At 39.5% G+C, this 14156-nt stretch overlaps 2 protein-coding genes and 1 long non-coding RNA gene across 4 annotated transcripts in view; 1 reads left to right on the top strand and 2 right to left on the bottom strand.

Moving 5' to 3' along the window:
- Positions 1-4828, bottom strand: part of LOC135415349 (uncharacterized) — a 39136-nt gene extending 34308 nt beyond the window's left edge. Inside the window, exon 1 of the long non-coding RNA XR_010431096.1 lies at positions 4783-4828. This is a non-coding gene — a long non-coding RNA (uncharacterized LOC135415349). The remainder of the gene's footprint in view (positions 1-4782) is intronic.
- LOC135416638 (uncharacterized) overlaps positions 1-14156 on the bottom strand; it is a 414600-nt gene that overhangs the window by 117044 nt on the left and 283400 nt on the right.
- ANO3 (anoctamin 3) overlaps positions 1-14156 on the top strand; it is a 157380-nt gene that overhangs the window by 37497 nt on the left and 105727 nt on the right. The window contains exon 1 of one of the 3 annotated variants that reach the window (XM_064656954.1): positions 3587-3721. The exons of 1 other annotated variant lie outside the window; for it this stretch is intronic. Coding sequence is in view for 1 of the 2 variants with exons in the window: in XM_064656953.1 (XP_064513023.1) it covers positions 5112-5157 (46 nt within the window). In the remaining variant the exon portion in view is untranslated. Of the gene's footprint in view, positions 1-3586; positions 3722-5013; positions 5158-14156 lie in introns of those variants that run through there. One more of the 3 variants, XM_064656953.1, reaches the window with a different exon arrangement.

Genomic DNA, 14156 nt, shown 5'->3' on the forward strand with positions numbered 1-14156 from the left:
TGAGCTTCTTTACTGAGGGAAATTAAATTTTAGTAAACATACAAACTGTAAGTTTCTTTCTGTTTCTCATGTTAGCTGGATAAATTAATGCCCAAACTGCAAAAGTAAGTCTGTTCAGGGAAATTATCAGGATACAAACGTGATCTACACAGAAGTATGGATACAATTGCAGTGAGCTACAGAATTGAGTTCCAAACACTTTATATCAGTCAGAAAACACAGTCAGTTCCATGGATATAAGGACATTCTATCTATATCAAGAGAAAATGTCTCTTAAATTACCATAGAAATGAAATATTAAAATATGGAAATCAGTGAGACTTCAAGAGTTAGTGTCTTAGCAACACTGAGTAAAATCTTTATAAAAAAGTTCAATTTTTAAATTCATCTATTACACTTTAGCATGCTTCATAATCTGCTTTCTAGACCTTCTCCATAGTGACTGACAGCTTCAGGAGAGATGAAGGGCCTCCTCATTGTGCTAGTGTCTGTGGCAAAATTCTCACTGTTTTCAGTAAGATCAGAACATTTGCAATCAATTTTACTGCAGATATTGAACAAGATGAATTTTGCATTTCAGAGCTTTAAATAGTACAGAACAGCCCTTCCTGAAAGAGAGGGACTCAACAATTCTGTAAATCTTGATTTTTCATACTATTTAAATGTATTACATAAAATCTGAGAGAGAATAAATAATTTTGGGTGCTGCAGTAAACATTTAATGTCCTTACTCAGACAACATTTTAGAATAAAAAATCACCCAGTTTCAAAAGTTTTCTTGCAAATTGATTAGAAATTGTATTTTGCAAAAATTTTAGAAATGTTTGAGGAGGGACATTTAATATCATCTTGCTGTTTTGCCTTTGACAAGCTGCATAAGCACACACGCAACAAAATTTTTCATTGCATATATGACAAAATTAACTCAACTTTAGAATTTATTTTAATTAAAATTCAAAACTGTGTGTCTGCCTGCGGGTTTGAATTTATCTGGTTCCAACTCCCTTGCATGTGCTGTTTATTACATCCTTTGCAGGTTCAACCTCCTGTTTGGGAGCTTTACCACTGCCATCACCAGACTGGGTCAGACACAGCTTAGTCAAGGCAAATTATGAAAACCTTCAAGGATAGATATTTCACCTCTTTTTGAGTAACATGTTCTTTTTCTATATTTCCAGTGCTGTAAAAACTTATTCTTAGTGCTCAATCTGAACCTCCCATGCCATCATGTGTGGCTATTGTCACTAATCAGATCATTTACCACTAAAAAGATTTTAGCACTGTAATCTTTGCATGTGACTTTCACATAATTGTAGGCTGCTGGAACTCCTTAGTTTATTTTTCAGATTAAATAAACCCAGTTTCTTCAACTTCTCACAGTTTATATATTGTAGACTCCTGACCTTCTTGGGCAGCTCTTTTATGGATCTTTTCCAATTTTCTAACACCTTTCCTGAACTGAGTGGATGTGAAGTGGGAAAGCTAGACAAAAAAATTGCAGGTGCAGCTACAGTCATGCCAAGTAAATGGGATTAATAACCCTTTGATCTGCTGGATACATTTCTCCTAAGGTTTCTTTATTTGTGATGCAAGTGCACAGTTGGCTGGTGTTCAAGCTGGTGCTTCCTACAACCTTCAGGTCCTTTCCACTAGAGCTGCTGCTCAGCCTGAATTGATGTATGGGGATTTTCCAGGTGCAAAACTTTGCACTCACTGAACCTCATGAGTTTCTTTCGGAGTAAGTTTAGTTTCCTTTCTGGACAATAGTTAACAGCTGGCTATAGTTAACTTTTAAGGTGGCTATATTTCTTGAGGAAATAATTGGCATAAAGCACATCACAGATTAATTAGATTTTAATTTAAGGTTCTGTTTCTTGTGACATTCTGAAAAGCACTATGGAAAAAGAGAATTGAATTTAAAACATATCTCTCTCATAGCCTGTTCTAGTGGCAAAACAACTCAGTCCTCCTGTTCTTATCATTCAGAATTTGTACCCATTTCAAGTAATACAGATATGCATTGAGCTACATGTGTTATGAAACAAGACCAAAACAGCAAATCTTATTTTCTAATCTCTTCTGAAAAAGACTCTATCTCATGAAAAAGGCATGTCTACCTATCAAAGAGAATTAACCCTAATGTCAAAACTAAATACCTAAAACCTATGTAAAAACTCAGCAAGGTCAACCTTAAGCTTTTTAGTTGTTATTTTGGTTCTTTGATTTGTAGAGATAGAAGATTTTGGTCTAGTTCTGATCTCTAGATCCCTTCAGAGTTTTCATATTTTAGAAAAGATTTATAAAATCTTACACAGAGATAAATGTAAGACAGCTTAATATAACTAATTATTTCAAAAGATAGGGTATTCATTAGACAGTATGTGTGATGCCAGATTTTTATTTCAATAAGCTTCAGAGCCAGTGTAGCCTGTGCATATGAAGCCTAGGAGTGTATGCATTTCCTACGTATTTTAGCCATCAATTCTTAATTGTTCTGTTATCTGCACTCTAAAAGTACCTTTGAACTGGACCAATCTCTCCTTATTTACCAAAGAATTATCTTTCCAGGTCCTCATAGGATCATATTTTACAATTATCCAGCTTAGTCAGTTGACAGTGTGAAGGATTTAATTTAAAACACCTTCATAGAGATATTTTTTTTTCTTCTCTTTGCAGACCTTACCTCCAGCTGTCATATCTGTAGTTTCATGCATACGTGCCATTTACTGTTAAAAATAGAGCTTTGTTATCAAAAAAACAAGTAGAAAAATAGCTATCTTCTGGTCTCAGAATTTAATTCTTCTGCAGGGTTTCTGAGCACTGCCTTACCCTGGCTTTCTCTTCCCATCGTTCTGTGCATTAATAGTGTCAGTTAAATCTGCTTGAACTCAGGAGTTCCATAACTCTTCATTGTGGACCAGAAATTAGAAGGAAGGCCATGAGCACCAGGCAGCTGACAGCCTCTTTTCTAAGATGAGTGTGATAATCTCTTCCAGCTGTAATTTTACTTATCAGCTCCTTTTCTTCCTCTCTGCATTTTGTAGATCATTATCATCGGAGAGCCGGTAATAGCCCTCTTTTGTTTTGCTCTGATAAGAGAAGGAGCATAATGTATGCTGCTCTTCCACTTCACCTTCAAGCCAAAAGGTATCAGCCAAGGTTTCTCAAAGAAATAAATCTGACCTAGACCATGACAAAGGTTTAGACCATTACAGTGGAAGAACGACCCTTGTTGTTTGCAGACTGCTTATGACTATTAACTACCAAGTTTATAGTTTTTATTATACTATCTTTTTTTTCCCCCAGTGACTCTCAGCTGTAGGGTATAGATTTGGGTTTAATGCCTGTGAATCCATTCTAATGTCTACAGTAAAGCTTGAAAGTAAACAAGGACTTAATTCTACCTCTTCTATTGCCTTGCTTCTACTTTGCCAGCACTTGTTGATCAACAAGAGTCAGCCTGGCTGACTTATTCTGCCATGCAACATCTATAGTGCTGTCTCTCAGCAGGAAAAAGCTGTTCCCAGCAGTTTTCCTGAAATTGCAGGAGTGCAGAGGAATGCCTCATCTATTATCTCCAGTGTGCAGAGCCACCGGAGAATGACAAATGAGTAGGATACACAGCACTATAACTTCTACATCTTTTCCTAAACTAACGGACAACAACCCTTCTGCAAATGTTCCAAACAAACCCAAAATTTGGTCAGCTACCCCTGAGGAGGTAAGTTTATTTTTTTTCCCTTATGGTATCAATGGGATGTGTCAGCTGCATGTTATATAAGAGAAGTGTCTGTTATACTCTAGAGAAAAGTGCTGGAGAATAGTTCCCCAGTTAGGATGCAATTTTTATTTTGCCTATCTATCTGTAAGAGCCCATGGATGGATGCATTGGTTTACATATGGTTGTTTAATATTTTTTCATAGAGGAAAACCATTCTTATATTGGAACAAAAAGTGTGTATCCATTCTGGTTGTTTAACTACATTGATATAGACTAAGTAGCACAACTTTATAGCACAGACTGGTCTGTAGTAAGGGATGGCAATTATGTAATTTTCTAGGCAGATAGTGTACTACAAGCCCCAGTCAGCTGTGGGAAAGTTCTGCCTTTGCTTTACTGTCAGAGGAAATTTCTTGTACATCAAGCACACAAAGGAAGCCGCAAACTTTGAAGGAATGTTGTAATCTGTGCTAACTGCACAGGTTACAATAGGTGATTGAATTAACTTCTGTTGAGTAAATAATGTGTGTTTCTCTAAATGGAGGAGATGGATCCTGTGAGATGCAGGCTGGACTGAATGAATTTAGGAGAATCAAAAAAATAGAATATTGTAGTGGAAAAGTTAAACCAAAAACATTTTACAGGAATTGAATTATACTATAATAAGACTTACTCTCAGAACTCAGAGATTAATGCGACCAGAGAGAGACAAGGAAAGAAATAAAAACCTTTAAATCTGAATTGTCTATCGTCCAGAATGAAGCTCTTGGCATACGCTGTGGAGAAAGGGGAAATTGTAATATACAAGTAGCGTAGAAACGGGCCACATCGGGCTTCAATGTGCAATTTAGTGTCTTTTTGTAAAAAGCTATCTCCAGTAAGATCGAGACTGTAAGTTTACTAAAATGCATTAAAAAGAAAAAAGCTGGTAACGCAACTCGGGTCCGCGGCGCTACGAGGGGGGGTGGTGGCCACCTAATACAAACTTTAATCGCAAACGCCGAGACGTCAATGCATCTGTTCCATTTTCACTCCGCTGCCCTTCACCTCAGCGGGAACACCTGCTGTCTGCTGAAGGGAGACGAGGGTACCGGGAGGCAGCGGGAGCACCGCGCAGCCCCCGCGCAGCTCCCGTGGCGGGGCAGCTCCCGCGGACCGGCTCCCCTGCCCCGGGCAGCGGGCGGAGGGGCCGCCGCCGGCTCCGCGCCCGCCCCTCGCCGCCTCGGGCCCCGCGTTGCCGCCGCCCCCCCTCCCGCCGGGCGGCTGCCGGCGCCATTCCCTCGGCCTCCGCTGCGCGGCGGACCGGGCCGGGCCGCGCCGCCGGGCTCCTGCTGCCCCCCGCGCCGCCGCAGCCGGCGGGCTGGCAGCTGGCAGGCTGCTCCCCGCCAGGATGGTTCACCACTCGGGCTCCATCCAGTGCTTTCGGCAGCAGAAAGGTCAGTGCGAACCGCGGCGGTCGCCGGGAGGCCCCGCGCGGCTGCGGGGGCGCGGGGAGGGGGCGGGCGGGTCTGGCCGCGGGGTCCGTGCGGAGTCGCCCGCAGGTTCCAGGCGCATCCCGTGTGCGTGCCCGCTCTCCTGCCCGCGGGTGTCCGCATGCGGGTCCTGCTCTGGAGGCGCAGGGATGCTGTCGGGTGTGTTTGGCTGGGTGTGAAGTCATGAGGCTGCGGCACAGGGCAGGGAGCCCGGGGGGGGAACCGAGCTCTGCGCGACCCGGCTGCTGGGGGGGACCCGGGGGGCCCCCGGTCCGGCCCTGACCTGACCCCAGCCCGGCCCCCCTTCCCCCTGCCCAAGCTTTTCTCCCCGAGACGCGGTGCTGCTTTGGTTCTCGGCTGCTGTACAGGTGATTCTGGAGATGCCCACGCGCGTGATGTGGAAAGGTCGTTCACCCTCTGGAGTTCACTGAACTTCCTCTGTTCCTCCACTGCTGCTGTTCCTAGGTTTGTTTCAGGTTTTAGTCTTCGTATCGTGCTGTTTCCCAAGTATAAATGTTGAAGAAGAATATTAGCTGTAATTGTGAGTGGGGCTCCGGTGTTGAAAATGCCCATACAGCTTCTGTTCAGTCCATCTATTGGGTTGTTTGTTTGTTTGGGTTTTTTAATTGGCAAACAAAAGCTCTTGCTGGTCAGCAAATACAAAGGGGAATTTGCACTTGGAATAGCCATCGCTATAAAACCTGTATTGTGTTCATGTTAGAAAAAAGATAATTCCCTTAATAAGCTTTATTTATTTTTTTTGTTGATCCTGGAACCAGTATTTTAACTGTATTTTTTTCTCTCTAATTTTACTTTGACAGATAAGATACAACCCAGATTTCTCTCACTTTGTTCTCTTTCAATCGTTTTAGTTGTTAACAAACTTTTTTTTTTTTCTCATAGCATAGTATGCCATAAATTATGATTTGAAATGGTATTCCTTGTACATAAATCATGAGGTCACTTATTGGATTTTGCCTCATTCAAGTTCTTTTCCTTGAATGGTTAGTTGAAAATAAATAATTCAAAGCACTTATTCCATTCTGCTAATCCCATAATAAATTTACTTCCTTGCATTTTTGCATTTTATGCCAGTCTCCTGTGGGGTAATGAGTGGTGCCGTTTCCAACTGTAAGAACTCTTGTTTAGTCAGGCTCAAATTAGTATAAAAAAATCTTTTTTTCGACTGTCAGGTCTGTGTTTATAAAAGCATTGGGTGACTTGGAGCCACAGCATTAATTATTAGTCTTTCATAAGAAACTATGAAAATATGTCTTATATTACAGAAATGATTTGCAAGCTCCAGAATCGCTGTCAAGGCTCTTCAGGAGCAGTGCAGCTGTTCTGTAATGATCTTTGAAAAACCTACCCCAAAACTAACTGTCAGGTGTTCTAGTTCTGCGTTCAACTACACTCAACACCCTTTGGTTGGTTTGGGTCAGCTGGCCTGGTTGTGTCCCCTCCCAGGATCTTGCCCTCGGTTGGGGAAGGAATGTTACAGTGCTGATGTTGTGCTCAGCAGTAGCCAAAACACTGGGGTGTTATCAACACCTTTCTGGCTACCAATGCAAAGCACAGCACTGGGAGGGCTGCTGTGGGGAAATGAACTCCATCTCTGCCAAACCCAATAACAGGATTGACTAACATGAGTATCCCAAACTTCTCATATGCAGTGTGATATGTGCTAAATGCACGTGAATGGGTTCAGTCTCTGTTTTCCTCAGCCTAAAGCTTTTAGGGATGGGGGAGGACAGCTTGAAATCTTGGGCAAAAGGCTACAGCAAAATTAAGCAAACGTAAATCATAATCAAGAATTCATCATCTTATCATGAGGTATTTCAAAAAAACTGAGTATCTGGTACTCTGAAGTTCATAGGCACTGATCTCATCGTGCCTTTTTTTTAATTTCCTATTTTTGTCAGTCTTCTACTTAAGATTTATTAGTTCTGTTATTGCAATTTGTTACTGTAGGTGAGATTTTGACTAAATGCATTGTTTGTTTTCTAGCTGCTCACAAAACAGTGCCCTAAATTCCCTTTTTTTTTTTTTTTTCAGAATCAATGGTAATCTTCATGAAATGGCCAACTGCCCATCACAGCTGTGCCATGTATGCTTCACTTGCATTAAGACCAAGGTTCATTTCTTTGGGGGAATTGATTGAAAAGGCATAGTTTTTCTGTGGATTCTCGATCATATAGGAAAGATACACATCAGCAAATCTCATATTTTCTGAAAGCAAATAGAAAATGATTTTAACCTTTTTAGCAACAGAACCTACCTTTTGTCAGGTAATATAATATTCAAACTCACTTGCTGAAGAGGGATAATTTTGAAAATGGGAGACAGAATAAGCTGGAGAGCGTTTTCTTCCTTACCTACTCTGAGCATTATGTTCTAGCTGAGAAGTTGTGGTTTCAGTACCAAAGCTGTCTTTACAAGGCTTGGAAGAATAAGAAGACCAAGTTCTTCAGTCTCTTGGGTGTCTAAGAATCTTCACCTGGGAGGAGAAAAGGGGGGGGGGAAATGCATTTATATCCCAAGGATTTCTTTCTGTTTAGAGTTTAGGCAGTGTTGTTTTTTTAATTTATCTTTTCCCTCTTGACAGAGTGAGGTGGTGTTCAGAGTAGGAGGCTGCCATTATGCTCCTTTTTGTCTTGCTCTTTGTTCAAATTGTGTATGCAGACTACAACCCTCAGTTTTCAAAAGCTGCAGTAGAGCTCAACACAGTGTTATAAAAAGACACTGAGAGGGTTGAAAAAATGGATCTCATTCTTCTTCACCCCCACAATTCTTGTTCTTCTGCATGTATCCAAAGATATGCCTATTGAAAAGAGCAGTGTCCTAGAGGTAGACTAATCTGTGTCTCTGCACAGCAGTATGTTAGATCTGTTGAACCATCTGTGTAGTATTTTGTGGCTATTTTTAACCTCTGCTTTGACAGAAACAGCTTTTTCTGAAATTAGTTTCCTCAGTAATATTCTCAGATAAAAACCGTATTATTAAATGTATACCTTTATACTTTTTACTCTTTCAAAAGGTGATGCAACCTATGGCCTCTGAGGAATTATGTCAGAGGAAAGGGGAAGAAAGGTTTATTATTTTCTGGTTTATTATTTACTAGTTTCTTCCCAACCATCCTTCACAAAAGAAAAATCGTCATCCTCAGAATTTAATATACAGGTTTGCTTAAAACTGCCAAGTAGCTGATAGTTATTCATGAAGGAGAAATAAGATAATGTTGCTGAGAACAAAGAGAATCTCCATAGATAGTGTGTAGCTTAATAATTCCAAGGAAACACAGCTCATTAGGAATCAAAATCTTTTAAATGTAGGACATAAAATATATGGCAGCCTTACAGTAGATTTTGTGTTTTCTGTAATATGCTTGTTTAATTAGAGGGCTCTACTGCAAAGTTGTATCCTTCAGAAGGAAAGGCAATTTGCAAGAGGCTCTTGTAACAGATACTTGATGCTGAGTGGGTTTGAATAAACCTGCGTTTAGGGTGCAGGCCAAGACAATTACAATGCTTAAAATTTTAAACACCTAGGACTTTAGTCCTGATACACAGACTGCAACTTCCTGCATACTTTGCTGGGTGCTTTCATTGACTACTGTTTTTTTAATACCTCCGTCAAAGCTTTTAAATGAAGGAGTTCAATGCTGGGAAAAAGAAAAGATGTCTGTGCCTTTAAATTGAATTGCTTTTATCTTGGTGTATGAGATTTAGGAACATGGACTGCAGATTAAAATCCATTGGGATGCTTCTCATGCTGCCTGGTCAAAGAGTCAAGGAGGAGTTCAGCAAGTCCAGTACCCAATCTCTTTGAGAGTACTGATTTAGCCTCTCAGGGGGTTTATCTTGAAATAGCTTAAATTAAGACTTATGAAGAAATCAAGGATCTCCCTAAAAGACATGTTCTAAATCTGAACTCCTGATCTGTGCCAAATATTTTGCTTAATTTTATATATTAGCCACTCGAGGCTGTACTGGGGTTTTGATGGATTGAGGGTTGGCTTGAGAATCTGTAAATAGCTCTGCCTTCATGTTGTTTCATTAACTGGTTTTGTTAAATCACTTTGGGATACTTTGAGAACTACTGTTATAGGGTAGAGCTTTTTGTTGTGGTTACTTTACTCGAAGATCTTGATGACCTGTATTCTTTATGAAACAACTTGTGAATTGAATTTACATTTCTTGTGAATTTAAATGAGGATTTGTAAAGATCACATTTTTTATATTGCTCCAGAGTTTTCATTATTCAGAATCTGGACTTGTAATTAAGAACCTCATGGAGAATTCTCCAAGGATGTTTGATGCTTCTGTGGCATGAGTGAACCTAGTAAGCTTAATAGTCCAAAGAGACTGCTGAAATTGCTAGAAGATGGAATTCATACAAACATTTATGAGAGACTGTGACTCTTCATTACTGTTTTCCAGAGCAGAAAGGCCAAGTTTCTATGTCAGTGTGAGTAAAGCAATTTTTTTGGGCTCGATTCTTCAATTTTCATGCCAAGGAGCACTAACATATACAGAAAATATCAAAGCCATCCTCATCTTGACTCTGAAAGCTGAGAGCAATGCAACTATTAATAAAGTCCCTTAAAACAATACCATATTCAAACAGTGTCATTTATAATGCTCTTTCGGGGCACTGAAGAGCAAGGTCCAGTGTCTAATGAGCCTGTGTTTTCTCTTACTTGTGTTGCCTGGTACAACCACTATCTAGAATTCACTTCAGCTTTTTCACTCAGACACCTTTGAAGGACCCATATGTCTTTTTATTCTGTATTACACTGTTGTGGGTTGTAACTTCCATAAAATATAGAGATTTTTTTAAAATAATAATTAAATGCAATGTATTAAACCTTACATTATGCAGGTGCACGAGTGCTGTAGAAATAAGTCAGATATAATTTCTTTTTTTTTTTTTTTTCCCCACTGAATATTTTAAATGAGAAAGCTAGAGGATATCAGAAAATTTTGGTATGTTACATAACTGTTATCTGACTACAGACGAAACACTGTGGTAAGATGTCTGGGCATTTGCTTCTTACATTCTGGTTTAAGTATAGCTTGATATAGTAGCATCTGTGGGAAAACTTTGTACCTATTCCAAAGCTTTTCAAAAGGCACCTGTTAAAATAGGCAACCCTTGCCATCAATCATTTGCTTTAGAACTCTCACCATCTATACTTCGTTGAGTATCACTATAAAATTGCAAGTTCGTGATCTGCTTTCATATTTTGGTTGGTTTATTCTGCTTTTCATAGATTTTTGAAATTTGCTAAATGAGTACGATAAATGAAGCAACTCTGGCAGTTTAAATTCTGTTGAATATTTGTAATAGTAGTTTCAGTGTATCAGCTTTTGTTGGAAAGTGTTGCAACAAAATCAGCAGTAGTCAACATATTTTATGATTAAGGGTATTTTACAGTTCCAACAGCCATGAGAAATTGAAGCATCATTTTAGGTAATAGTACCAAGAGCCCTGCATTACAGTTAACACAGGTGGCTAGGGAGTAGCTGGAAAAGTAATGATGCCTTTTTTTGTTGTTTATTTTCCACTGAAGGGTGAGGAAAACTATAGCCATTTGTATTTTAGACATACTGTGATAGCAGAAGGTAGCTGTGCTAAGTTCCCAAGTTTGCTGAGCAACATGAATATCTGTTTTCTGCTTCGGCCTGTCTGAGCTGAAGAGAGTGTCCGTGTTGTCTTGAGTCAGACATGCAGTGGGGTTTGCAGAAAGCATCATACATGGGGTTACCTGGGTTACAAATCTTAAATTCTCTTTTACCAAACGTTCCTTCTGGAATTAGTTCAGTTCTGTATATCCTACAGCATATGTTACAGTGGATTATTTATTGGAGGCAGGTGTAACTCAAAACCAAGCTACAGTGTACAGCAATATGTTTTAACAACTCTGAGCCTCAATGAATGCAAATTCATCACTGTTTTCTCAGAAAGAGACTCTGAGTCTGCCTCAGTTTGGGTTATCATCTGGCTTGTGAGGGCTTGAAGCCAGTGCAGTTACTTAAGGAGGAAATTGTTCATTTGTCTGACTGGTGAGGTCACAGTTTAATTCACAATATATCTGACTATTTAAATGAGGTTTTGGAGAAATTGCTATCTTAGTTATCCTTTTGTATAATGTCTAATATACAAACATCAGGCAAATAGCAACATTTATGATGTAACTGTTTGATCTGTTTAAAGGTAAGGTCGTTTTGAGGGGAAAAAAAGAAATCATGAAAGCATGCTGAATTAGATTTCATCTGTAACTCAGGAAAAGGAACTGTAGTTTGAATAGTATCTGCAGAAATCCTTTCTGAACAGCAAATCGCCACTGTGCATGTGATTTTTGCTGATTTCTTTAAAAACAACACAGGACAGAAACATACATGTTTTTGCTTGCTTCTTGGCCGTTATTCTCACTGGATTTCTGTGTAGCAGCCTAGCTCAAGAAGGATGCACAAACAAAAGAATTCAGAGCTCTCTCAAATCGCCGTTGAAAAATTCATAAGAACATCACAGTTACACAAGAGTTATAGTCTCGTATGCTCCAGATAGCTCCTGTGACGCTGGCAAGCTCTGGAATTAGAATATGTTTGAAATGTCATATTCTGTTCTCTGCTTGTCTGATTCAGTACAATTACTCTTGCTCAAGAATTTCCTTACTCCTTACAGTTTGTTTGTTTAGCAGCTTCACCAGTAGTATGTTTTTATAAGCCAGGAGGTCTGATCTGTATAATATTTGCATTCTCTTATTTTTCTGCTTTATTAAACCGAAGGAGTCAGTGCTTTTAATGAATTATTTTCCTGAACCATTAATCATTTTGGTTTTGTGGGAGGAGGAAGTTCCTTTTTATTTTTGGGCTATTTTGCGTTCATCCTTCAGCTTCCTTTTCTGTGTGGTTGCTTTAAAAGTAACTTAATAGAAGGAGAAAGTAGCAGCAGGAAAAGCAAAGGGGGTCAAACAGTGAAAATGCTGGGAGAAGGAGGCAATCCTAAGAATTTCCAGAATTTTTGAATGAGTTGAGAGATTACAGGGAGGAATTTTTAAAACGCACACATGAGAAGGTAAAAAATATAGATAGGTGAGTATTGATGAAGAGATACAGAAATGGTCAGTGGGTGGGTAGGTAGAGAGATAAAACAATACCAGGCAGTGAAGGCAGACCAAGCACATTGGACAGAGCTCTCTGTGTGAGCAGCACTCCTTAGCTGGGCAGGCTGAAGTAGGACTGCACACCGGGGATTTGCACATATCACACCAGAACACATAAAGCCACGTCAGCTGCACCAGCTTCAGCACTGAGGATCGATTTCAAAGTCACTTGCTAAAAGAAAGGGGACGAAGTAACACAGACAGACAAAATTCTAGTTTTGAAGAAGGTGGTGTTGTGGGTGTATGTACCTGAGTGCAAGATCTGTATGGCTGAATACTCTGCAGAGGCTGTATCCTTCAGCTGATGTATGCAAGAAACTGCATGATCTGTGCATTACCATTTCCTCTCATATCAGATAGTTCTGGTTTGGTATTGGCATCATATGCAAAATTGAAACATGGCCAAAAGTGTTGCTGGATTTGAATAGTCTCAGTGAAGAGGACTGAAGACCCAAATTCCTCTAACGTGGAAAACTTGAGTTTTGTTGATGAATTTAAAGCTAGATATGAGATATACATATTTATATTTAAAAACCTTGCTTTTGATATATATTAAGCATTCGATTAACATTTGTATATGTCTGAATGCTGATCTTTTCCTGAGAAAAAAATTTATTTAGTTGAAATTCCACTGAACACTGTCACACCTGAGGGTCTTTGAATTGCTCACAATCCAATGTTTTTTATAAAGATTTTTCAAAGATGCGGGTGAGCGCTCTGTCTGGGTTTTTGGTAGTGCTTGGCTATCTAACAGCAATTGCTAGAAGTTGTGCTCCTGATGATGTTTGCAAGGTTTTGGAATTCAGTGCACTCCAGTACTTTAAAAAGTTGACTCTATGTATCTAAAGCATTTTTTAAAACAAGTTTTACGTTCACCAGAAAATTATTTCTTAAAATATGAATTTAGACCTGAATAACTTCTCCTGGTTCCATCTTTTATAGATAAATTTGTTATGTGGTTATGGCTAAACACAGAGTTTGCCCTGAATTTTGACTGGGGCAAGCTGCAAGCTTCAGAACAAGATATCTAGTCTCCTGAGTGCCACTGGTAGATAGTGTGTGTGTATCATTAAAAAAACTGCAAACTAAAGAAGGTGTAAAAGCCATGGAACTCTGTCAGCAGCTCTCTGCAGCACATCACAGGCTGGGGAATCCCTGCCTAGAGATACAGGAGACATCCTGGGATGCAGAGTTAGGAGAGCATCTTAGCACTGTACAGCACTTGTTAGGGGAGGAACAACATCATGGAAAGAGAAATAAAGGTGCTTTAGGATCATCATTTTGCTCTCACTACAAAACATTTTTGTAATATGTGAAAGCAAGGATTTTTCAGATAACATGTTTTTATTATAAGCAGGTGCTGTTGTCTATTCAGCAACCACCAATGCATTGCTCTCAGTATTGTGAAGTGCCTTGGTGTATAGAGTTCCATAAACAAGGAGGAGAAAGATTTTCAGAAGCATAAATACTCTGGAGGAATAAATGAATAATAAAAAGACGCTTAACGATGTTGCTATTAATAATTCACACTTTTAGGAAATGCAGGACTTTGAAGTTGCTGTTTCAGAAATCCAGCATCTAAATAAAAGGGAAAAACAGAGTGGAAAACCAGCCTGTCATAAGACAGTAGTTATTGGTAGTAGTTATCACTTCTGCTGGCCTTCCTGAAGTGTGGTTGGACTCCAAGATTTTCATGGTGATTGATTTGGTAATTATGTTGAGTGTAGTTGAACTTAAATAAAACTTTGCCATAAAGATCTAAGGGGTGTTGTCTGCACAGAAGCCGCACTTACCC

Source organism: Pseudopipra pipra, chromosome 6 (genome assembly GCF_036250125.1).
Source record: "Pseudopipra pipra isolate bDixPip1 chromosome 6, bDixPip1.hap1, whole genome shotgun sequence".
Classification (NCBI taxonomy): domain Eukaryota; kingdom Metazoa; phylum Chordata; class Aves; order Passeriformes; family Pipridae; genus Pseudopipra; species Pseudopipra pipra.